Raw genomic sequence first — 26,703 nt, forward strand, 5'->3', positions numbered from 1 at the left:
ATTTTGACCTTCCAATGAAACTGCTGTGTCAAAAATATATCACATATGCAGGATGATCACAAAGAACATTCAGCGAAACATTTTATACATTCTTTTTAATATAGAACAACAATACAGTTTTATGTTTATTGGATAACAGGCAGTGGTTTTGAAATGATTTTTGTGATTTTCAAATGCTTTATTTTTTCTTAAAACTTTTAACTTTCATATGGATCCCATCACTTCAATCTGGCAATATGTCAGAATGAACCAGACAGGGACAATTGAGCTTAAAGTCTTAATCATGAAACCTGAGTTGACTTAATATTCTTTAACATGAGAAGAATGAATTTGATTCCCTAGAATTATTCTCCATTTATAGCGAGAAATGACAGAGCCAAGTAAAAGATATACCAGGAATAAAGGTCAGTGGACAAACTATACATCAGATATACAGATGACACAACTCTTGGTAGAAAAGATTATGACTGAAAGGGAAATATGAAACTATGGTCATTACCCCTAAGAAAAACAGACCACAATGTTGCATAAAAAGCAAATGATAAAGTCTTAAAACAAGACAATTTAAATAACTTGGCACCATTATAACATGTCAGCTGATGGAAGATGCGAAACCGAAAAAACGGCCTTCCACAACATTTTTTGAGACAAAAACATAATGTCAAATACGAAATAAGTCAACACTAAAAATGAGGCTTCTGCAATGCCATATTGAGCCAATATTAACATACACGTGTGAAACACGGATACTAAGCACACAGATAGTATGTAAAAAGAATCGAGCCGGTTGAGATATGGTTCTTTAGAAGAATTTTGAGAATTCCATGGACAGACAAATGAATGCTGAAGTGATGGAGATGGCATAGTGCTCACAATCATTGATAACAAAAGGAAAATAAGAAGAAGACATGCAAAATTCTCGGGACATATTATGAGAAAGAAAGAGGTGGAAAATTTGATAACAGGAAGGTTAGAAGGCAAAGACAAAAGATGCTGGACAGTGTTACAGAATGACTGTGGACAGAAAGAAACAACAACACGGTTTAGAATATGGAGTGGAGAGCCTTGATTGCTAATGCAGTGAAGCATGGCACACCATGAATGGAAGGGCAAATGACTAAAATTTCATATTTCTTTTATAATATTGACATTGAATTGAATTTTTGTCTGGATCACCCCAAAACAAAACCAACTTGAGGCAGTGGGCCACAGATACCACAATAACTTGACTAAAGACATGAGTCTGTTGTACAATAACAGAACACCTTTTCCAATATGATCATTTAACTTTTACTCCAAATATTGATATCAAGATGAACCCCAATTTGTCAAAAGGTCTTAAAGTTGAGATTATGAAGCCTCTGGTATAGAACTTTTTCACAAGCTGCAGATCCTCTTAATATATCATTACATGAAGTTGAACTGTTCTGTCAAAGTGAGAAAAAGGTATTTTGTCTGTGCAAAGCAGGAGTGCAATGATATCAATTATTCAAGTATCACTGGAGTTGGAATGGAAGATTTGGTTGGAGAACGCTCAAGACATTTTGTGTCCTGGTCATCTTAAATCCCAGACTTTACTTGTGTCCTGCACTAGATTCTCAAGACCTCTCAATGTATTGAAACTGCCAGAATAGAATACCAGGTCTGATATCACCAATCTGGAGGGTGAAGAAATGGGAGTGGAAAAAAATAAAACAATATTACTATGCAAAATATAAATGTCAAGCTACTTGTTTTTTTTTTTTACTTTGCTCCATCACAAATTTTAGACAACTGTCCTTTTTCACTAAACCAATATTAGAGAGACAACAATAGCTGAGATAATTTAATGCCATAAAATACATTAAAGTTTATTGTTCTTGTCCCTTACCCGCATTGTGGTCCTCCATCATTTGTGACACCAAGTAAAACTAGACGACGACCCAACATCTTTAGAAATGCTTCATTCATTCGCTCAAACAGAATCTGTCAATATATAAAGCATAAACTAAATAACAACTCTTTTTATCAAACTGTATTGAACTGTGTAGAAAATTTATATTGAAATTTTAAAGCTCATCTTCCTAAATCCAGTAATGTCTAATAACCCTTTTCCTCACATTTATTCTATGTAGATAAATACGTTTGCAAAAATTAATCTTCAGTTAAAAATTGTATCAGTATTTAGAAAATCGAACACCCCTGCTTATAAATCATTTTAATGTTGATCTTAGGTCATTTGGTGAAATTCTGAATTCCCTAAAAATGAGAGAATTACAATGGGTGGAATGAAAAACATAAATGCGTCATCTCCACGAACTTAGTAAAGGAGAGTTGAACATATCAAATAAAATATAACTTCCAGTTTAGTTATTGTCAGGTATCATATGCTAAAATTTTTAAACTTGAACGAGAGAAGATTACTTTAAAAAGAAAGATAAAGACAAAATATATAAATAATTGATCTCTCTCTCTTTCTCTCAATCCAATCACCCCATCCATCCATCCAACTATCCATTTCATGGTAGTAGACCCATGCTTCAACCTCTCAGGAAATATATATCCCTCTATCAATTTATCTATCTATCTTATGTATCCCTCTATCAATTTAACTATATATCGTATGAATTCCTCTATCAATTTATCTATCTATCTTATGTATGACTCCATCAATGTATCATCTATCTTATGTATCCCTCCATCATTTTATCTATCTATCTTATATGATATATCTTATGTATCCCTCTATCAATTTATCTATCTTATGTATCCCTCTATCAATTAATCTATCGATCTTATGTATCCCTCCATCAATTTATCTATCTTATGTATCCCTCTATCATATATCTTATGTATCCCTCCATCAATTTATCTATCTTATGTATCCCTCTATCATATATCTTATGTATCCCTCCATCAATTTATCTATCTATCTTCTGTATCCCTCTATCAATTTATCTATCTATCTTATGTATCCCTCTATCAATTTATCTATCTATCTTCTGTATCCCTCTATCAATTTATCTATCTGTCTTATGTATCCCTCTATCAATTTATTTATCTATCTTTTTGTCTATCTATATGTTTATATGTCTATCTGGTATAAATATAGAGAATTAAAACCTACCCTGATTTGTGTAAGAGGTAAGATTCCAACTAGGGCTTCATGGAGTTTAGTCAATTGTTTGCAAATGGAGCGGAAACACTGAGAAGGCATTGGTGCTTTGACCTCATACTAACAAGGCAAAGAAAAAACAAAGCAGGTGGTAATTACACATAAACAATGTCTTATTTGATATGCATTCAACGATAGTCAATTTTACTATTCTGTTCCAAAATGTACCATTAACACAACAAGGTGACCCAATGCATGTCTGGTATTATGTCAGAAATAACGAGATATAAAGAAAATTGAGAATGATCAGAATCAGGAAATGTTAGCATTTTGAACTGTAAAAAACAAAAACTCACTTTCTTCAATAAAATCATTTGTGTTGCCGCGCGACAGTTCGGTCCGGAAAGGTACTTCTCGCTGAACAGAGAAAACAGCCATTATATCTAAAAAGTTACTAAAATTAAGGAAATTCTTTTTTTTTTCTTCAATTTTGAACTTTTAAAGTCATTTTTCTATCATAAAATTGTACTTTTCTCACTAAATGCGTCTTTGAAAAATTAAAAATTAATTGTTAAAGATAGTACACCCTGTTTTCACTCATTGAAAAAGTGATCATTTTAACGATTATCGACGACTCTTTAAGGTTGGCAAAAGAACGCCAATCTGGTATACTGGTACTTTTTCCCTAGGGGGAAATCCATTTCTACGTTTCTAAGTCTATTTTTAGCAGTTTGAACCCATCTAATGGTCAAATAAAAACATTGAAACATTGCTAGTCGAATTCCAGTTATGTAAACAGAAGTAGGCTATGCATGGTTACCAACATGAAACTCCTTGAATCCTCTCTCTTTGGTCCAGAATCACATGATCATAAGTAATGCAAAATGGCCGTCTGCGATTAAGGGTTTTATTTTGACATAAAGTCGCAAGAAATTAGAATATCTTACTTAATTATAATAATAACTTAATTAGATATTCGACAAATGAATAAATTTACTAATCAGATCAGGCCGATAGTTATATTGAGTTCGTCGAAGGTAAGGAGGGGCTCCCAATAGTTCAGTTGGGAGAGTACTCGCTTCACAAGCAAAAGGACTGAGGTCGATCCCGGGTACAGTCAATATTTTTTTCTGACCCCCCCCCCTGTCCACCCGGCAGTGATTGGGTAGCTGGGTCTGATAGATCTGGTGGAAAGTACTTTGTGATAGACTAGTGTCCTATCCAAAGGGTAGAAAGCAATTGTTATTGTCTGTTTCATGCTATGGAAACTGATATAAACTCCGGCACTATAGGCCTACTTTAGGACTACTTTACAAAGGCAAGAAGATTGCAGTTTTGTAGTTGTGGTATGATTCGCATAACGACAGTGTTGACTAGGGATGGGATGATGGAATGTGGGGAAAAAAGAAAAGAAAAAGTTAATGGATAGTCAGAAAGATAGAGAAAGATACAGCAACTGGAGGATGAGAGAAGATGAAAAATTATTATGAAATTAAAAAGAGGCAGATGGAAAAGGAAGGAGGTAGATAGAGAACAAACAGAGGAGAAGGAAGGGAGGGAGGGGGGGGGGGGGAGAGAGAGAGAGAGAGAGAGAGAGAGAGAGAGAGAGAGAGAGAGAGAGAGAGAGAGAGAGAGAGAAAGAGAGAGAGACAGAGAGAGAGAGAGGGGGGGATGATGATAGGAAAAACAAAAGGGGAAAGAAACCGAGAGGGTGTATACCTTTTCCTCTCTGAGTGCAAAATACTGTTCCCCCCCCCCCCCCCCCCCCCCCCCATGATAGTTCAAATATAACATGGTCGTTGTTATGGTGATATGTGTAATAAAATTTAAGTGCAAATTTCTTTGAATATTGGATCTGTGATTTGCAGGAGCCTCCCAATTTAAATCTTGTATAGCTCAGCAAAAAAATTATGGTACTTCCATTAAACTGGTATCAAATGAAAGAGAAAAGAATGATCTATTCAGAAATGTTAAAGGGTCAAAATGTCCAAAATGTACCTTCCGGACCAAACGATTGCAAAGCATCACATTTGTTATGACTCAAACTTCATAAGTTTAGTTTAAATATCAGTACACCTCAACATAATATCTTTTTGGAGATGATTGGATACAAATATCATCTGAGCATAATTTGCTAATGTTGTGGGAACTATTTGAATACCATTTCTCACCTTGCTCAGAAGCGAGTCAGCCATATTCTCTGTAATGGTTACTAGCTTGAGATTTATTTCTTCTATGTGGTCTTCATAATCCTGTGGTCAGAAATAAAAGGCATTGACAAATCAGATCAAAATATATTTAAAAGGACTGTTTAGAAAAGGAAGGTAGGGGTTTGTTTTGTTTTTAAGGGTTTTACGGCGCTTGCAACACATTAAGGTCATATCAGCGCCAGTAAAAAGGAAGAAAATGGGATAGTAAAAAGTTCTAGAATTACAATAAAGCATCCAAGAAAAGGGAAGACAAAGGGGAATTGGTTCAAATAGGAAACAGACGTAGATTCCAAAAGCACTCTATCAAAGTACTTAGTTTGAGATTACCTAAAAGTCTCATCCAGACACAAGCACAGGTCCCCGCTAAGAGGAACACACTCAAATGTTTTACAAATCATAATATATAATATAAAAAAGGCATAATACAGTGCATAACAGAGAGATGATTTACAATGAAAAAAATATCATCTCCCAAAACTAACTATACATTCGACTGTTTTCCTCTCAGCCAGGGCATCCGGCCAGGACCAGGACAAAACCAAGTAATCTCATTCCAAGACAAAGACAGAAAGCATGTTGGAAAACAGATATAAGGGGATAGAAGACACAGTGTGTACCTCCCTGCCTGCTATGGGAGGTCAGGATCCCCACCCAGGGAAGGTAGGGGATTTGTTTAAAACGAAAAAGAAGTCTAAGAGCAATCTATTGGTTTATCTAATCTGAGACTACTCAAAAGTCCTTCCCAGACCCAGCGCAGGAACCCAACAAAGCGGAGTAGACTTATTTAGTAAAAAAAAAATGTATTTATGACTGAGAAAGAATACTGAAGTGTGATGATTTGCAACAAAATGAAAAATGTGATGACTCCCCAAGAAATACCCCAAGATTTCATTTCAGAACAAATGCAAAGATGAGGAAAGGACACCAAATAAAAAGGGATAGAAGATACAAGATACGTGGACAAATATAGAGTTTTCTGAGTCTGGAGGGCCCAGACATTACTTCTGCTCTGAGAGGAACTTTCAAATAGCCATATTTAACCCTTTATATTTTAAGAAAAGTTAGTTTTAAAAAAATTTAAAACGAATGACTTCTAAGAATTTTAAGTTGGCAACTAAGATTTAAATTTCTCAGGAATCCGAATACTACGATATGAGCATTGTGATTATTAAAAGTTATTTTTAAGTGGTTTTATAAAAATCATAATTAAACTCAATATCTAATATACATTTCCTTTGTTGTATTCATTTACACTGTCTGTCTTAGCTTATCAAACCAGTTATGTTTTAGTTTTAAAAGTTGAACATTTCAGCAACTTTGTCAAACTGTTATAACGATGCATCAATTTTAACTTGATGCTTTTATAGAGGGTCTATAAATTAACAATGATGAAGATGAAATATACATTTCAAATTGTATTAATACTACAGCACAATGTTACAACCCTGAATCTTAATGGCTTGATCTCTATTAAAACATACAAAAGTATAAACTTAAAATATCAATGATTACCTTCACAATCTTTTCAAAATTCTTCAACATAACAGCACTTTTAGATGGCAGCATTTTCTCAAAGTGTCCTTTGACTTGCGGAATGAATCTCACAACCAACTGAAGGCATCTGGAAGCTAAAGCTATTTGAACAGGAAAAATAAATGATAATCAGTTTTCTTTTTTCTACTACTACTTCTACTACTACTAATAATCTTTATTGTTCCAGGAGGCAATTACTGTTAGGTTACAGCTCTTTTAGAAAAAAAAAAAAAAAAAAGAACACAAACACAGCACACATATACTACTTGTTATTCTGTTGTGATCATATTGATGAGAGTTGAAAATCACATTTTCAGCAGAAATTAGTGAAAGGAATACTAGGAAGACACGCTGATCCAGATAATGAATTTTAATATGAATATATGAGTTCTCTTTATGTCGTAAACTTGTAAGAAATAGGACTTTCCATCTATGGTTCAAAATTAAATTCAAGCTTGTCAGAATAATTGATATCATTTAAAAATTCAAAAAGGAAGGAAGAAAAGCAAATTTTAAAAAACACAACAAAACAACAACAACCTCCCTCCCCCCACCCCAAAAAAAAAAAAGAAAAACAACACATTTTATATACCTTGCCTACGTCTATAGTCTTTGTATTTAAGTAAAAAATGATAACAATAATAATAATAATAATAACAATAATAATAATAATATTAATAATGATAATGATAATGATATACTACCTATCATCTATTAACTTGGCCTTATTGTGCTTTATTGTAAATAAAATAGATTGTGTGAAATTCATTTCAGCTGATTAAGTTTGTTACATAATCAGCATTCATATCAGAGCATTTAATCAAACATTTTGAAAGACTATATTCAAAACATTTAATGTTTAAAAGCAGGGTTCCTACAGAAATTCCATTTTGAAATTCAAAGAGTTTTCAAAGTGATTTCTTTCTAAATTCAAGGATTAAAATAACTAATTATCCCTTCGACGCTTAAGATTCTCCGCTAGCAGGGACAACTCAAGTCCTTTACTGCTGCTTCCACAGCTGTGTAAGGGCCTCTAGTTCACTTTTTTCTTAAACTTAGCTGAAGATATCAATGCATTTGATTGAAAAATAAATGTCATGGTATTCAAATACTCTGCCTTTGCTGCCATTGCTGCAGTTATTTTTTTTTTTCCAGATCTAAAATGGTGATGTGGTGGTTGTAGTAGTGATATTAGGGATGGTGATGGGGTGGTGGTGTATTAGTGGTTGTAGGGATGGTGATGTGGTGGTGGTGTATTAGTGGTTGTATGGATGGTGATGTGGCGGTGGTGTATTAGTGGTTGTAGGGATGGTGATGTGGTGGTGGTGTATTAGTATTAGTGGTTGTAGGGATGGTGATGTGGTGGTGGTTGTTGTAGTAGGTGTGGTGTTAGGGAATGTGATGTGGTAGTGGTTATTGTAGTGGTAGGATGTTGATGATAGGAATGGTGATGTAGTGGTTGTAGTAGTGGTGGTAGGGATGGTGGTGTGGTGGTTGTTGTTTTCATGTTGGTAGTGGTGATGATGGTGTTGTGGTTGAAATAGTGGTGGTAGTGATGATGATGTAGAGGTGGTACTGATGAGGATAATGAAGTTTTGGTTGTAGTTGTGGTGATCTCACAAAATTCAAGGCGTTTTCAAGGAATTTTCTCCTCAGATGAAATTCAAGGAGTTTTCAAGGAGTTCTTGAATTTAAGGAGGCCACAGGGACCCTGTAAAAAACACAAGGTATACAAAGCAGGTTGCTCCATAGATAATGTTAAATATCTTTACCTAAATTACGGGTGGATATTGTTTTTAGTCCCACTAGTTGCCTGGCACCGGCACCAATAAGAAGTTGACATGTCCTTGAATTGAAAATCTAGGGGAGAAAAAAAAATTAATAGAGAATAAGAATGATATAAAAAAAAAAAATAAATAAAAATAAAATTCCCTTTATTCATTTTAGGGAAAACTGGAATAACCCAGGCATCAGCTGCAGTGACTTGCTCAAGGCCACACACGCAGTGGCGGGTGATCGAATTCAATACCTTTCAGGTTTGAAGCAAAGACCGTACTGCTGAGCCACGCTGCCCCTCATAGAGAAGGAGGTGGATGGAGATTAAGAGGAGGAGAAAGATCATGACGACAAGGAAGAAAGAAAAAGAAGGGAAAAATTGTTCAAATAAGCAAGGTGATGCTATATGGTCTAGTGGTATGGCACTGGTTCGAGCCCTGCTCTGAGCGGTGCATAGTTGAGTCCCTGGAAAAGGCTCTTTACTCACATTCTCTCACCGTACTCAGGTGTAAAATGAGTACCTGGTCGTTAAAGTGGTGTGGTTGTTGGAAATAATTCTAATATCGCCTAACAGGCGTCATGTCGCATCCTTCATGTTATGTGTTGCTTTTGACAAGGGACCCTTTGTAAAAAACTTTAAGCATGTTTAGTGGATATTGTTCTATATAAAAAGCTCAAGTGTAGTAAACATTTGAACGTGGACACAAATATATATTGGAGACTTTATCTTATTTTTTTTTTTTTTTCAAAATGATATATTTAACACTTGTTCATTTCTTTTTTGAATTTCTGCCAATGTGAACAATTTTTTCATGCATGTGATTATTAACTTTAAAAATTGACCAAATTAAGTTTTCTGCATTAAAAAAAAAGATATAGAAACAAAATTTTTATTTTGATACCCTATTGGCTCAGTCAGTGGAAAGCTTGATTGAACCATATCATAATCACACCCATTTCAATGCTGCAACATGTCACAAACACTGGATGGACTTGTATAATCTAATCAGGATCTGTGAAAATTTCTTTCCAAAGACCAGCAACTTCTCCAGAGAGTAGCAAGCAATTTTATTGTCCATTTCATGTGTAAAACTGGGAAACACACCTATACAATTGGCCCGACTGATCTAAGGGACTTTCAAAAAATGAAAAATCAATTTTTACTCACCTTGAAAAGATCAATAAGTCGAAAGAGCAAATCAGAAGAAGCAGACGGAATGTCAATCACACACTGACAATACTCAACCATCATTTTTATCAACATTAAAACGGTCCTGAATTCAGAAGAAAAAAAAATCATAAAAACAATATAAGAGACCTACCAAAACTAAATAAAATGGGAGAAAAATCAAATTTTTCTTTTTAAAAAATTGAAAATACTCTTTGCCTGATTAAAAAAAATATTCAAATGCTGTTTTAACAAAGCTTAACATGTTAGACACTTTGTCTAAAGGTGCTTAATTACTTAATCTGAACTAATGACCAGCTGAGTGAGCTCTAGCCATTTGGTCATGTGATATGTTGTAAAAATTGGATGTGACTTACCCTACAACAGCAAACTGTTCTTTGTCTACAAACAAATACTCGGAGGGTTTCCTCTCTGTAGGTAAAAAATAAAAATAAAATATATATGAGCAACAAATAAAGTAAGTTGTTTAATATCATAAAATAATTGAGAAAGCGCTCTAACAAACCAGCACTAAAGGCTTTTTTGTCCATCTTTCCATTTAAAAAAAAAACCTATATGAATCCATTTATAAAGCTAATGACATTCTGTTTAAGATTTAAGAATTCAAAATTTTGATGACTATTTTCTAAACACCATTATTGTTTTGTCCGAACATTAAAAAAAACTTTAAAAAGACTGTGATACCACAAAACAAAGGCCCCACTATTTAATGACATAATATCTCTCAAGAAAATTTATGATCTAATTTTTACCTTCATAAGATTGATTGATCTGACATGTCTACAAATTCAAGATCTTAAATAAACTTACCTGCATCGGTTCGTTTCTCCAGTAAAGTCATTACTCCTGAAATAAAAAAGTGAATATAAAAAGTGATTACACATTGTCACAATGTTAACCAATCTCTTGTTACGGGCAAAGAGAACTATTCACTCTCAGTCTTATCGAGTGGTAGCAATGTAGTGGTAGTGGCTATGTGGTCTTGTGGTGTGACTCTTGCTTTCCAATCAGAAGGTCCTGGGTTTGAGCACCACTCGGCACATAGTTGAGTCCTTGGAAAAGGCTCTTTATTCACATTCTCTCATCGTACTCACATGTAAAATGATACACTATCTATTTTGATTTTATTTTTTATTCCTCTTTATCTTTGGGGTCAGAAAGCTTCCCCCTCTCGTGGGTAGAAGACTCTTTTGGATCAGAAAACTGCCCCCTCTCATGGGTAGAAGACAAAGGATCAATTATTATATCCTCCATTGTCCTGGTCGCAACCAAGGACCAAAATTAAATAGGTGGTGATGTATATACGGATTTAAATCACAACAAACAAAGAAATTGTTTATAATATAGTCCAATGAAATACAACTAAACAATATCACAACAAAATTATAGTAATCCAAAAAAGGAATAATCAATGTTGAAAATTATAAAACGCAAAACATGTCCGGCCTGTTAAGAGTTGAACATGAACTGACGAGTAACGTGATTCTATTCAATTGTTCCCAATTCAGAATTGGTATATGAGATAGAGTTATAATAATGATAAACATGAAGGCTGTGCATCTTACCCCTCATTGGGTAGACCTGATAAGTTTTATGGAGTCCAATCCATAAACTAAGTCAAGTTGTACAATTATACATTGTATATATGTACAGTTATTTTAGGTCAATCCTTTTTTAAAATCATGTTCTGTTGGTTGAGCCTGTTACTTGACCACGATCAACTTGACAATGCAAATGCAGCAAAATAAAATTAACTTGTACTCATAATTTTCAACCTAAAAGTAGCTCAGATTTCCATGCTGCTACTGCTTCTGATCTTTACTGCAGTATTAGAACAACCCATCAGTTGATATAAAAAATCCAGCTCGTGCAGATTGCAGGAAAACATCTGGATCCGCAGAAAGTTAAGAATTAAATACAAAACCAAGACCACTGAGCACTGATGGGCAATGATGACAAAACATTTTTAATGTTATTAATTCTCATTTGATTCTTTCTCTTTCTGTACAAAAGGTTTAAAACTAAAATTTATTCTTAGCAATAGTTGTTGAGAGAGATCTTTATTTTATTGATCTTAACTGTATTAATTAACAACAAGCACTACCCACGACTATTCAAAGATTGCTTTAAAAAGTTATAAATTGGGAATGACTTTAGTACTTTTAATTAGAAAATAATGGAATACTCATGAGCCAAAGATGGTTTGTTGTAAAATGATCTGTTCCTTTCCCTTTCATTTTTACTTTTGCTGACTCAGTTACCCATTTACAGACAAAAATATAAAGAATAGCTCTAACAGGGACCAACAATATGTGATCATCTCTGACATGGTTGTCACTTAAGTATTCTTTAAATCATTCTCTAACTCTCGTGTGATGGAAAAACGATTTACTGAATCTCTATATAATAAAAAACCATCTTATCAAATTATATGAATTACCTAAGGTATTACCTGAGCCAATAATGTGGTCAACCAAATCCTGGAATTCTGAGGGTACATCTGCTTGTTTCCATCTCTCATTATCCAGAATAAGGCTAAAAAGAAAAATGCAAAATATGATTTTAAAAGGAAATAAATTGTTTATTTAATTAATAGATAAATGCTTCCTTCCATAAGTTCCTTTCTTCACTTGATGTGTAAATAATCAATGAAAAACTCAAGTTAACAAATTTGTAAGTAAGTTCTTACTTAACTCAATCTCCTTTACACCTTATCACTAATGAGTGGGACCGTCTTTTCAATTCCATAGAATTAAATACCTTTATTACTTCAAACCTGAGGCTTTTAGTAGAAAGATCAGCCTCTTCACTATCAGGCTTACAACTAAATCACCAGACTAACTTTATTCAAAAACGAGTTGGTCACATCAATTCTAATAATCATCATTCAGTCCAAGCTAACTAATTCTTATCAAAATCATTTTTGAAAATTCATAAACCTCATTCAATGCAAAGAACAAAAAGAAGTAAAAACAAATACCTTAATTTTGTCTTTCTCTCTTCGTGGAATCGAGCAACAAATTTATTTGCCTGAAATTGAAAAAAATAAATAAATTAGAGAACACCATTTCAGTTTTTGGCTAATCATAATTGTCTGAAGATACCAAACAGCTGATAAAAACAATGATATTCCAGAGGGAAAAAAAGCATGAGTAATGCAATATCCAATAATAGTAAAAAAAATACATGAATATATACAATTAGGTGACTGTTAAAAATTTCAAAATTAAAGACAATTTCTGAGATTCTTTCTTTAATATACAATGGATTTTGAGCATTTCCAAGAATCACTACAAAAAATAAGTTATTTAATCAATTGATCATGTTCTTTCACCTTTACGTTATTTATCTAAGCATGAAACCAAGGACACAGGGGTTTATTGTTGTGTAATTCTAAAACAAAACCAGATTTATATCCACTTTAGCCTTTTTAAAACTAAGAGTCTATCCTAATGGACAGTTCACATTAAATTAATCAGTACAGCAATGACACACATGGAAATAAATCTGTTTTCATCTCGCATCACAGTAGAACATTTTTTGTTATTACTCAGGGCTGAGAATGACTAGTCACAAAAAAGGAGGAAATTTTTCATCGTAAAGATCATGACCCATCCATGCGACCATAACCTATAAATTTGAATTTCACTAAAATTCACTGAGATGCGATCCAAAATTTGTCTCGCAGCAATTTCTGACATGACTCGGTGGAATGTCAAAAGTTGAAAGTGTAATTACAACATGTGGTGGTTGTAGTAGGGATGATGATGTGGTGATGGTTGTAGTAGTAGTGGTGGTAGGGATGATGTGGTAGTGATTGTAATAGTAGTGGTCGTATGGATGATTGTGTGGTGGTTGTAGTAGCTGTGGTAGGAATGATGATGTGGTGGTAGTTGTAGTATTAGTGGTGGTAGAGATGATGTTGTGGTGGGTGTAGTAGTAGTGGTGGCAGGAATGATGATCAGTTGGTGGTTGTAGAAATGGTAGTAGGGTTGATGATGTGGTGGTGGTTGTAGTGGTAGTTGTGGTAGGAATGATAATGTAGTGGTAGTTGTAGTGGTGGTAGGGATGATGTGGTGTTATTTGTAGTAGTAGTGGTGCTAGGGATGATGGTGTGGTGGTGGTTGTAGTAGGAGTGGTCTTAGAGATGATGATGTGATGGTGGTTGTAGTAGTAGTCTTTAAGAGATGATTGTGTGGTGGTGGTTGTAGTAGTTGTGGTAGGAATGATGATGTGGTGGTAGTTGAAGTAGTAGTGGTGGTAGGGGTGATGTAGTGTTATTTGTAGTAGTAATGGTGGTAGGGATGATGATGTGGTGGTGGTTGTAATAGTAGTGGTGGTAGAGATGTGGATGTAGTGGTTTTGGTGAGTATTCTTTTATTCAATGATGATAATAGCAATTTTTCAAAAAGGAGGAATATGTCTCCGTCTATCGATCAAACACAAGCAAAGTGTAAAAAGAGGAGACTTCTCTAGCAGAATAATTTATGTAGTGATTTTATGAATTCTTTATCAAAAAAGAAAAAGAAAAGAGGAATAGAAAGAAAGGCAAAGGGAAAGAGGAAGAGAGAGAGATAGAGAGAGAGAGAGAGAGAGAGAGAGAGAGAGAGAGAGAGAGAGGGAGAGAGAGAGAGAGAGAAAGATATTAAAAAGGCAATAGGTACCTACAACAGAGAAAAAAAATCAACCATCAACTAGCAAAGAACCACTGGTCGTCTGTGTCAATTGTGACATCTGGTGCCATTCTGTCTGGCCCGACGTCATAAAAGCCGGACCGTCACCAAATTTCACGAGACTGAGCTCAGGTGTCAAAATATGACATAAGACATAATGGTGATTTTGTGGTTTTGAGGAAAATGTTTGACATGGCAAATTCAGTGGAAAATTTCTGAGAAATTCTCAAAATCACTGTTTAAAACAACAAAATTTGAAAAAGGAGGAATTGTGATGGGGATCGGCAGGGATAAACTACCATTTAGGCGGAAATCCGCCTTTAGGCGGAAGATTCTCAGCCCTGATTACTTTCAATCCAACTCATTGAGTAACTGGATTTGATATGAGATTTGGCACAAAGATCTTTGATATGGAATAGCATCATTTTCAAAGGGTGGCTAGCAGTCATAACTGGCTGTCTTACATTACAGGAATGAGGATAACCTCCCACTCTTCAAGTCTAATGGTTCTAAAAGTTTTACTTGTCAGTTCAGGGAGCTAAAAATGCTATTCTACTTTCAAAATAACAAAGCGGCATCAATGTTTTATTTTCAATATTTAAAATGATTTAAAAAAAAAAGAATCGTACTTGCGTTTGCAAAATGCCTCTTAGAGACATACTTTTCCTTCCACAGACTTGCTCAGTGTCAGCTACAAAGGTTTCTATGTCACGAGACAAATAAACAAATTCGCTTGATGACAGTCGTTCCAGAAAACCATCCTGAGAATAAAAAAGGAATTAACCAATCATTTCCTAATTGGTTGAATTAAGCAAAACGAGATTATATAACTGATAATCAAATCAAATGTGTTTTTAAAGATTATGTATTTAATAAGTTTGTTTGACTAACTTTGTTACCTATCTGCTTTTAATTATGCGATACTGATATACTGTTATAAAAACCAAGCATCTGTCTGTCTTGCAAAGATAACAAATAATAGACAATAATCATCCACAAACATTAATGTTTCTTCAAATATATTAACAGGCCTTTCCATTGGCCATATTGTAAGTGACCACTTAACAATAAACAAAAATATCGAAGTTCACTTTACTTCAAGTACTGATATATTCTCAGAGCTGTGTAAGTCCAAGAAATCAAAAGGCCACTACTTTTTTTAATAAATAGAGCCAATATCGTCTTCATGACTAGATCTCTAAAACCTTGTTTTAATATCTAAGTGCATTATTTTTTATTAAAAGACTCAGTTCCATAATTTCTATGTGCATTTGAATCCAAATTCCTGTATTTTCATTGAATAAACAGAAATAGATAAAGTCTTTACGTAACATCAACAATGATAAAAACATTATTTTTTTCAATTGTTCCAAAAAATTACAAAAACAATTAAGCACACTAAATTATATTTTACAAAATTCCCGGATTGTGAAAGAAATTTATTGTATGTAAGTATCGCAGCGTGTATTAGTAGGGGGAATTAGGCTAAAACCTTGCAAATTCGGGTTGAAAGCATGAAAATTTGCGTACAAGTTACCAAGTCCCATAAAACAACCATCTGCTATAGAACCATTCTGGTAATCAATCATAACGTTTGGGTTTCAGGCCTTAGATTTTCCCAATTATAACTATATTAAACATGGGAAATAACTGAGTAAATACATATATTTTCTTCATATACATTGCAGTAGGGGGAATAAGACTAAAACTGTGCACATTCAGATTTAAAGCATGAAAATTGGCATACAGGTAGCTAAGACCCATATAAATTACACCTGCGTGAATGAAATCGACCTGTCTCTGATCATTGTTATTGTTTTTATACCGCCAAATGGGTGACTAGTTATCACACAATTTTCTCGATCAGATTATTAACATTAAAATTTACACATAGTTTTCTGTGTTAGTTTGATTGATCAAGTGGTAGAACAGTGGGTATTTTACTTAAACATATACCATCGATAGTAAAACCTGTGTAGTTTGATGTGTCTAGCAATCACTGCCATTGTTTAAATTATGACGATTGTCGAGAGGTGTGGTTATCTACCTGTCTATTGTAGCATGTGTATTCCTGGGTGGTTGAAGCATGGTGGTTGAAGCAAGAGTGAGACGTTAGCGTGGTGTTATCTAGTTGACATACTAAAAACGTGTCCTATCAGTCCCTGCAAATGCATTCCTATTTTAGTCATATGTAATATTCTTCCATCCCTTTCTCTCTCTCTCTCTCTCTCTCTCTCTCTACTTTCTTTCTTTTAAAGACCTATCAATATTCAATTATGAGAATTTGATATGGAATACACAAGTAATGCTACAGTTTCATAACGTTACTTTAACTGCGCAATGGTTCCCCAGAAAGACAGGCAAGACCTATTTCATACAAAACAAGCCGTCAGTACAGAGTAATTTTTGGACAACAACAGGTAAAACAGTCGCGGGTGCTTTTAGCCGAGCACTCAATTATACCTGAAAGAGTAGGCAATGTGTGTGTAGTGACTTAAACAAGGACACAACACTACAGATAGAACATGCTCCCATTGTCACCATGCGGTCAATAATGTAACGTAAATAGCTTGAGACAATACTGCATCAAAACGATTGATGATTATCATGATGATGATGATGATCACAGCGTTCTAATACAATTTTATAGGTATGTCGATTCCATACTGTCATCAAAAAGTAGTAGTCCTTCAGAGCCATTCGGTGCATGGAGCAAGAGTTTGTCCCATTTTCTATAGCATGAAACGGACAATAGCAATTGCTTGCTACCCTTTTCATAGGACGCAAGTCATGAAACGGACAATAGCAATTGCTTGCTACCCTTTTCATAGGACGCAAGTCATGAAACGGACAATAGCAATTGCTTGCTACCCTTTTCATAGGTAGCGAAGTACTTTCCACCAAATATAACAGACCTGGCTAATTGTATGTTTTATCACGCCAATGGGTGACTGTTATCAGACAATTTCTCGATAGATTTAACATTAAATTACACATAGTTTTCGATGTTAGTTTGATGTCAAGTGTAGAACGGGATTTACTTAACATACCCTGATAGAACGTTATTTGATGTGCTAGCACTGCCATTGTTAATTATGACATGCGAGAAGTTGGTTATATAACCTGTTAATTGTGATTTATTCGAGTGTTGACATGGTGGTGAAGCAAAAGTGAGACGTTAGCGTGGGTTATTAGTGGAATACAAAAGTGTCCTGATCAGTCCTGCAAAATGCATTCCTATTTTATCATATGTTATTCTCATCCTTTCTCTCTCTCTCTCTCTCTCTCTCTCTTCTCTTCTTATTTCTTTCTAAAAGACTATCAATATTCAATTATAGAATTTGATATGGAATACAAGTAATGTAAGTTTAACGTACTTATGCGCATGTTCCAAAACAGCAAGGACTATTTCTAAAAACAGCGTCAGACAGAGTATTTGGAAAACAGGAAAAATCGCGGTGCTTTGTGAGCACTCAATAACTGAAATAGGCAATTGGGTAGTGACTTAACAAGGAACACTACAGATAGAACATGGTCGCCATTGTACTGCGTCAATATTATAATGCTTAACAAACCAATCAAACGATGGATGATTATCATGATGATATGATGATCACAGCGTTCTAATACAATTTATAGTATGTCGATTCCATACTGTCATCAAAAGTGTATCCTATCAGACTTCATGGTGCATGGAGCAAGATTTGTCCATTTTCATAGCATTGAACGGACAATAGCAATTGCTTATACCTTTCAAGGACGCAAGTCTGAACGACAATGCAAGTTGTTGCTAACCCTTTTCATAGGACGCAGTCATGAAACGGACAATAGCAATTGCTTGTACCCTTTTCATAGTAGCGAAGTACTTTCACCAATATAACAGACTGGCTACCAATCACTGCTGGGTGGACTGGGAGGTCAGGAGAAAATTTTGACTGCACCCAGGATCGACCTCGTCCGTTTGCGTGTGAAGCGAGTGCTCTACAACTGAGCTATCTTGACCCCCAACTATCATCAAGTCTGACCAAAATAGGCTATAAAACATGTAAAGTGATTATCGCAGTATTCTTGGAAAGAAAAAATAATTAGGGGGAGGGGGAAAGGAGCACTGTCTGTGTCAACAACAGTTGCCGACATTTAATCCAGCTGTGTTCTGCGAGTCTGTTTGTCTGTCTGTCTGCCATCCTTATTAGTGCAGTTGATTATATTTGCTAAATCAGATACACAAAAATCTCTTATAGAATTTTGCATGATACCAAAATTGAGTAAGATTGATGATTAAACAATTTGGATAGTTCGTGAATCGAAAGTTTAGTGAAAGGAAAATATCCGGTTTGACGCTAAAAATAATCACCAATGGGAATCCAAGAATGATGTAAAACAACATTGGGTCGCCTTTTTTTTTTTAATGTTTACACAATAAATAGGAATGATTGAAATATTTATCATCCATTTCAAAATTTTCCAATCTTGAAAAGCTTGTATCTCAACTAATACTGATCTTTCAGAGTGGTTCAATAGCATAAATTATAGGATTTTTCATATTCTACAACATATGTAATGTTCATGCTTTCAACCCTAATTTGCACAATTCAAGGGTTTTTTGGACCTAATTCCCTCTACTATATCATCCCTTTAATGGTATCTCTAACAACAAGCAATAATTTGTGTGTCGATTTTGTAATTTCATTCTTTATCCAATTGTCATCCTTTAAACATGTATCTTATGTTATTGTTGTTTAATAAACATTATTCACTGTAGCAATTCAGTTTGTTGATTCTTGGAAATATATGCATATGTCATTAATGATCTTAGAACAAACCAATTAGCTGACAGATAAATTCTCTCAATCACTTACCTTTGCCCTTGCTGTAACCACTTTAACACATCTGTCATGAGCGTAATCACAGACAGAGCTCAACATTTCTTTCAAAGCATTAACAACTTTCTCATGTTCAGCTTCAGTGATCATAACGTCAACATCATCACGTCTGCCAAATATAAAAAGCAAACAAAAAGTTTTTAACACAACTAATTAATGGGATGATATACCACTTAAAGCCCATTTCATGAACGTGGCAAGTAACCCAAGGCAAATTCTGAATTAAACATTAAGTTGATTTCTTAACTTTCATCTTTAAATATATTAAAAATCAAATAGATACTATTATCTACCATTGTAAATAAAGCATGAAAATGAAACATTTTTTGGACTTGATTTCATGGGTGATGATGATGATGATGATGATGATGATGATGATGATGATGATGAAGATGATGATGATGATGATGATGATGATGATGATGATGATGATGATGATGATGATGATGATGATGATGATGATGATGATGATGATGATGATGATAATAATAATAATAATAATAATAATAATAATAATAAATGGCATTTATATAGCGCTTTACCCCATTGTCACAGGCTCTAATCGCTTTACAATGATATAAAACAAAACATATTACAGTAAGACAAGTGTTGATGGAAAAGTGACACGAATTCAATTTAACAACAACAAAATAGAATAATAGTATTGCAACTTATGATGTAAAAAGATAAAACTTTACACGAGATTTGAAAGTTGTCAACGAATCCGAGCGTCTCACATGTGATAGGAGAGAGTTCCAAAAAATTGAAAAGATTGTTCACCTATTTTACGGTCTTAGGTTTGACAAGGATTGATTGGTCATTGCTTGACCTCAAGTTAATATTGGGGACATAGGTATTTAGAAGGTCTTATAGGAGGGACTGTTAGTGCTCAGGATTTGAAGACAACAGTACAAATCTTATAGTTATAGACAACTCTTTTCTCCACAGGAAGCCAATGTAACTCACGGAGAAGGAGAGTTGCCAAGGGTATTTTTGGTTATTTATACAGTGAGTCTGGCTACGTTATTTTGAGCAACCTGAAGTTTACTCATTCTGTATTTAGCTAAATTCGCCCAGAGGGAGTTACAATTGTCCAATTAGGATTAAACAAGGGAATTAATTAAAAGTTCTGCTATATGCTGTGGTATTAAATGACAAAAAAAAAAACAAACAAAAAAAAAAAAAAAAAACGATAAGAGGCTAACACTGATATGTGAAGATTTTCTGGTTCTTTCAGTTCTTGATCATTTTCTGATGACAGAGATGAGAGCGATGGTGCTTTAGTTTTTCCAGCAGCAATCCCAACAACATCCATTACAACTCCAAAAAAGGCCTTGAAAAGAATAAGTAAAAAATATTTTAAATCAATATAAAAGAAACAAGAAAAATGTTGATAATAAAAGCATGATGTGAAGTAAGTAAGCAGTTGGAATGTAACAATTGAAAGTTTATATGAGATTAACATAATTATACCCACTAAAGTGAAATGTAATTAAATCAAAATGAGAACAAAAAGACAAACAGCATTGGTCATCTATGTAATACCACTTTCCACCATCCCTTATCAATCAGGAGTCACTTTCAGTCTTGTTAATATTGCCCAACACAAATATCTCCATCAGAACACGAATGAGATGCACCAAATGCTATGTGTGGTCCATTTTCTTTTATGGGTGTGAAACGTGGACACTAACCGCACAGACAGAACAACGTATTGAGGCTTTTGAGATGTGGACGTACAGGAGAATGATGAAAATACCTTGGACAGCAAGAAAAACAAACATCGAAGTCCTTGACCTAATGGGCCAAAAACAAAAAGAACTTCTTTTGACTGTGAAGCACCAAAAGCTGTCATATTTTGGACATATGCGAAGACATGATAGTCTCGAAAAAAGGATAATGGAGGGAAGAATTGAAGGAAAGAGAGGCAGAGGAAGACAAAGGAAATCCTGGACAGATGGCATCAAGGGAGCTACAGGACGGCGCATGGCAGACTGTAACGAGGCTGCAATGGACCGTGAAGGGTGGAAGGCCATGACATCCGACCTCTGGAAAGAGATGGAACCCGGGTAAGGTAGGTAAGGTAATATTGCCCTGCACGGCAAAGTAAAACCTTATAAAAGATGAAAGATGGCAGTTATAGGAAAAGGTGCTTGGTGCCAACAAGTGATGTTGGTGGTATAACTGGGGATTGTATAAATGAGGGTTCACTGTAATTTGATATTTAAAAAATATACCAGTTCATGCAATTTGATTGGACAATAATGCCTTGATTAATAATGAAACCTTAATTTGTCTTCAACAACCATTCTGGTATTAGAAGGAGAGACTTGAATTCTCAAAAAAGAAGGTAAAAATATGAGTATCAGAACACTAACCTTTACTCTATTGATGAGAATCATAAGATTTGAGAAGACATTACGTAAGAGCTCTGTCCATTGTGAATAGTTGAGCAATCTCATTTGGTCTGCTAGACTTCCAGCATTGGATTCGGAATCAATATCATCAGCCACTGCCACAGCTTCAACCACAGTCTGTTAAAACAAATATATAATAAATATATATATATATATATATATATATATATATATATAATATATATATATATATATATATATATAATATATATATATATATATTGTAAATAAACATCACTTACAAAAACGAGAGAGAGAGAGAGAGGGGGAGAGGGAGAGAGAGAGAGAGAGAGAGAGAGAGAGAGAGAGAGAGAGAAGAGAGAGAGAGAGAGAGAGAGAGACAGAGAGAGAGAGAGAGACTGATTATGTCACAGTTAAAACTTAAGTAAGAATTCTAAACACATGGAGTGTTGCATTACCTGTTTTACTGTGGCTTTCAGAGCTGTAAATGTTTCCTCTCTATAAACATCAATAAAGTTGAACTTATGTTGGCGAAGCATTCCGAACAAGACCGATACGAGTCGTTCCTGTTAGAAGATGAAATACATTTATTTTTTTCAGAATTGGTCTAAAATATTCATCCTAAATACTACTAAAATATCTCTCAAAGATACCTCTGTTGACAGTTGTTAAAGCAAATGTTGATGAAGCAAGGAGAGTTACATTCAATAAAATTATTTTCAATACACGAGGAATAAATTGTTTAAGCTTTTTAGGATCCCAATGGTGGAATTTTAAAGTATGTCATAACGAACATAACAAAAATATAAACAAATACAAAAACAAGAAATAAAGGATAGATCACAATACACTTGAAACTATTTTAAAAATGTAATGAAAATTAATAACCTCTTCTGCCAAAAGCTGTAGGTCAACAACAGGTCTGTTGAGTTCCATAGTAATGCATTTGCTGAAATCTGCTTGTAACATTTTATCAATCAATTTTTCCATCTCAGCCAACTGTGATCCTAAATGCCTATTCATGAAAAAAAACAACATACAAAATTGGATCAATTTTAATAAACTTGCTTTCAAAAATATCTCATTACAGAAATTGAGAAAAGCAAAACGGGATGACGAAAAACTGTGTTTTTCATATTTGAAATATCTTAAAATTTTCAAGTCAAAATATAAGGAATATCTTTTGAGTTTATTTTGGTTTCTGAAACATGAACAAGACTTAAAAGTTCTTGCCACAATCTGGAAGGATACTGGTCAATCTTGACACATCTATATGAATCCTAACAATCAAATTTTAATTTTAATAAGTGCATTTTCAAGATTTCATCACTTCACAATATGACAACTTTTACCGTCACACTTTGGCAATCCCCTTGTTCAAAAGGTAACCAGAAAAGTCATTCGTCTGAAGATCATCATAACATAACAATGCCAAACTAATTTTTTTTAAAACCTACCTGGCAATCGAAGATCAACTTACCTGAAACTATGAATGCCAGCTAGGTCTTTACTTAGCACATCCTGAGAGGTTGAAATAAGATCCAAGGCTCCAATAAACTCATTGTTGGAGAGTAATCGCTGAATTGTTGGCTGGGTTTCATGAATTGATGCCATTATCTTTAACTGAAAACCAAATTAAAAGCTTGTATTTGAAAAATGTGATTTTTCAGAAGTGTACAACAACAAAGCACTGCTAGTCATATCCTATTTTATATATTATGATATTTTTTTATATCAAAAGCAACATATTCGTCTACTGCTAAAAAGTCTGAGATCACATGAAACTTAGAAGAAGAATGATAACAAAGTGACCAACTGAGCATCTCAGGCTATTTGTCGCTAAATAAGAAATCAATTATTAAATTTGACTTGCCATTGGGTCTGCATTATACTCTTATCCAACCACTTTCAACAAAGAATCCATTTAATTAAATAATCTTTAAATTATGTATTCATAACAGAAAAATGTTCTCAATCACAGCACTACTAACCATATATTCTATCATTGATCATCTCAATCATTTTCAGCACTGCCTTTCTTTAATTCAATTACTATTTATCACTTAGTCTGCATCTTATGTTTTTCTTCTAGTACTGACTGTGTTTTCTTAATGCCGTGTCATCCAAAAGTCATGACATTTTACATAATTAACTACATACTCAACATCCGGTTTAAAAAAGTAATACTGAAAAGGTTGGAGGGGGGGGGGGGGGGGGGGGGGGGTTTAATTGTTTGTTCATTTGTTTTGTAATTTTTCATGGTTTTTTTTTTTTTTTTGTTCATTATTTTTTTTTTTCTTTATTTATTATTATTTTTTTAAATTTAATTTAATTTTACTTTCTTATTTTATTGTTTTTAACAGTAAACGCAGGAAATACATTGGCTTGTGCAAAGCAAGATCCCTGTAGTCCAATGGTAAAATTCTAGCTAAGTTCTATCATAAAGATATTTCATATTTTTTACAAATGAGAATGACTACCAAAAGTTTCAAACTTTGTGCTGTTTTAATCATATCCTTGGGAATTAAAATTCATTTGAAAAAAAATGGATACACCGATATTGTTGTCATCCCTAGGAACCAAATATAATTATAAGAATATCACAAGTGGGCTAAGTATTAGTTTAAAAATTGCATGAAGAACAAACCTGATACCAATTCAAAAGAAAAATTCATAAAATTGAATATCATTCTACTCACTTTATTAAATAAAGCCATGTAGTTGGCACGAGTATGAGACAACTTTATCACACGGAGAGATTGTAAAGCCATCTTCTCATCCACAACTCTCATACATTCTCTGTTGAATATAGGAATAGAGAGAAAAACATTTCAACAAACATTGACATTATTTTTTTTTATCTTAACACATTTGTAAACAAATAAATTAAAAATTTGAAAATAGACAATTAAAAAAAACCCCCAACAAAACAATGAACTTTAATGTCATATCGATGGTTTGTGGATCAAACCTCTGAAGACCTTGATATATGATTTATGTCCCATTTCCCCAAATCCGTGTAAAGTCAGCAATACTAGTATGTAACCATTGTAATCATGCACTCATATTATTCGTACAATAAGAAGCTCCTTAACCGCTCATGTACTTGAAATTTAAGGTATTGAAATACAGGGTGTCCATAAAATCTTTTTCTGATTTCAAAGACTTATTATTCTTATGTTAGATTTATATTCAGTTTTCACCATATTCTAGGGAAAACCCATACATGTATGCCCATTAACCACTGATCCACATTACATCACCAAATTTACCAAAAATTAACATGAACTTAAAAGACCTTATTTTTCTCTTCTTCTATTTCAGAACAGCAAAAGTGTGACAAAACTTGCTTGGTTGACGGAAGTGTGATCAATCTCTCACTACGTGTCTCAGCAAATTAAGATTATCCAATTTTTTAAAAAGTCGTGTTCCTTTTTAATGGTCTGCAAAATGGTCTATGACAGGTTGTTAGGCTACCTTTGACGAATTTGTTTCATGCAATCACATTACACAAAAAAGATTTGTATCGCACTTTTGCCATTCCTAAATAGAAGGAGAGAAAATTATGTCTTTGAAGTTCACGTTGATTTTGCAAATTTTAGTCATGTAATGAAGGTAGATGACTAATGAGCATAATTGTATGACTTTTCCTTATAAGATTGTGAAAACCAAATGCAAATGTCTATAATAGTTTTAGAATAATAAGTCTTTGAAGTCAGGGAAAGACTTTATGGACACCCTGTATTTTTATTGTTTCATGCAATCACTGGCCTTAAAATACATAAAGAAAAAATATGTCTTAAGGATGGTTGGGATGTTGACTTACTATAAATGAGAAGCTTGTTGTCTTATCTTAAAAATGCATCCATCTTGACTGCTATTTATTAGCCGCTGAGCCAAGTCTCGTCTATTATTGAAAAGATCAGATAGATCACTCATTTCAAATTTTAGCTGTCTTTGATCCCAGATTATTTGTTTTTACCCCTTGACATCACATATGATGTAATGCGGGATAATGTTGAGTCATCAAAGAAACCAGTAGTTTTGAGGGGGGGTTTAATGGGAGATTCAAACAAACAGTATGGCATTGAGGAATTTTAAAAGACAATTATGAAAAACAAAAACAAAAAAACATAAATAAATAAAGAAAGAAAGAAAGAAAAGAAACAACAACAAACTTTCAACTTGAATAATACCTTAATTGTTTGATGCAAGCCACTGTATTAGTAAGTTTATCCTGTAAAACATCATGTGAGGCCATGGCATGGAAGAAAGCCTCAGATTTTTGAGATATTTGCTTGGCTATCTGAACCTCCACAATGTCCAGATAATGACTTAGCTGTTAAGATATAAGAACAATAATTTGATATCGTATGCAGAAATATGAAAGATTTGAGTTTTTATGTTTGTTTAAGGAGTTTCCCAACCTGTAAAAAAATAGAAAATGAGCGATCAAGGGTTTATTTACACTTACAATGCCCAAGTGCAACAAGAAGAGCACTTCAAATGAGAGGAAAAGAGTATACCAAGGGTAATATAACATGAGAACACCTTTAGGCCCCACCCAGACTCTGCCAAAAGGGATTCATTCAAATAATTACAGAAGACAAATCAATAACTACATAAGCAAAGAATATCATCTGCCATAAAAAGATGAATCCATATTTTTTATTATAGACGATATTTTCATGAAGTTTCCCTCCCAATAAAAGACAGGGAAAAGTCCAGGCAAAACTAAACGGTCAGAAAACAGACTAATAAGTCTCATGGAAAGGTCAAACAATGTAGGAGGATATCGTTGAAAGGAAATTTTGACTAGTGTAGAAACCTCATGGAGCAGGCAGCAAACATTTCCGCTCTGGGGAGACTTCCACTAGAATGGAAAGATATCCATGCTAAGTGCTATAAGCATATAAGTTGTTTAATTCCAAAATGTTATTGTAAAATCAAGCTATGGACCTTAAGTA

General features: G+C 34.0%; 1 protein-coding gene across 2 annotated transcripts in view; it reads right to left on the bottom strand.

Annotated features, from left to right (window-relative positions):
* Positions 1 to 80: 80 nt before the first annotated feature.
* Positions 81 to 26,703, bottom strand: part of LOC144962005 (vacuolar protein sorting-associated protein 54-like) — a 35,504-nt gene continuing 8,881 nt past the window's right edge. For both annotated transcript variants that reach the window (XM_078895003.1, XM_078895010.1), the window contains exons 7-26: positions 25,933 to 26,075; positions 24,436 to 24,535; positions 23,217 to 23,359; positions 22,625 to 22,751; positions 22,195 to 22,302; positions 21,737 to 21,892; positions 20,564 to 20,691; positions 19,335 to 19,467; positions 15,105 to 15,236; positions 12,783 to 12,832; positions 12,255 to 12,337; positions 10,613 to 10,648; positions 10,159 to 10,213; positions 9,782 to 9,887; positions 8,610 to 8,697; positions 6,817 to 6,938; positions 5,266 to 5,346; positions 3,107 to 3,214; positions 1,871 to 1,965; positions 81 to 1,658 (exon numbers count right to left, since the gene is read on the bottom strand). In XM_078895003.1, the coding sequence (XP_078751129.1) occupies positions 1,556 to 1,658; positions 1,871 to 1,965; positions 3,107 to 3,214; positions 5,266 to 5,346; positions 6,817 to 6,938; positions 8,610 to 8,697; positions 9,782 to 9,887; positions 10,159 to 10,213; positions 10,613 to 10,648; positions 12,255 to 12,337; positions 12,783 to 12,832; positions 15,105 to 15,236; positions 19,335 to 19,467; positions 20,564 to 20,691; positions 21,737 to 21,892; positions 22,195 to 22,302; positions 22,625 to 22,751; positions 23,217 to 23,359; positions 24,436 to 24,535; positions 25,933 to 26,075 (2,097 nt within the window). In that variant the 3' untranslated portion in view covers positions 81 to 1,555. The remainder of the gene's footprint in view (positions 1,659 to 1,870; positions 1,966 to 3,106; positions 3,215 to 5,265; positions 5,347 to 6,816; positions 6,939 to 8,609; positions 8,698 to 9,781; positions 9,888 to 10,158; positions 10,214 to 10,612; positions 10,649 to 12,254; positions 12,338 to 12,782; positions 12,833 to 15,104; positions 15,237 to 19,334; positions 19,468 to 20,563; positions 20,692 to 21,736; positions 21,893 to 22,194; positions 22,303 to 22,624; positions 22,752 to 23,216; positions 23,360 to 24,435; positions 24,536 to 25,932; positions 26,076 to 26,703) is intronic.

The sequence above is a fragment of the Berghia stephanieae genome, chromosome 1 (genome assembly GCF_034508935.2).
Source record: "Berghia stephanieae isolate SIO BIC M18660-M18661 chromosome 1, UCSD_Bste_1.3, whole genome shotgun sequence".
Taxonomy (NCBI): domain Eukaryota; kingdom Metazoa; phylum Mollusca; class Gastropoda; order Nudibranchia; family Aeolidiidae; genus Berghia; species Berghia stephanieae.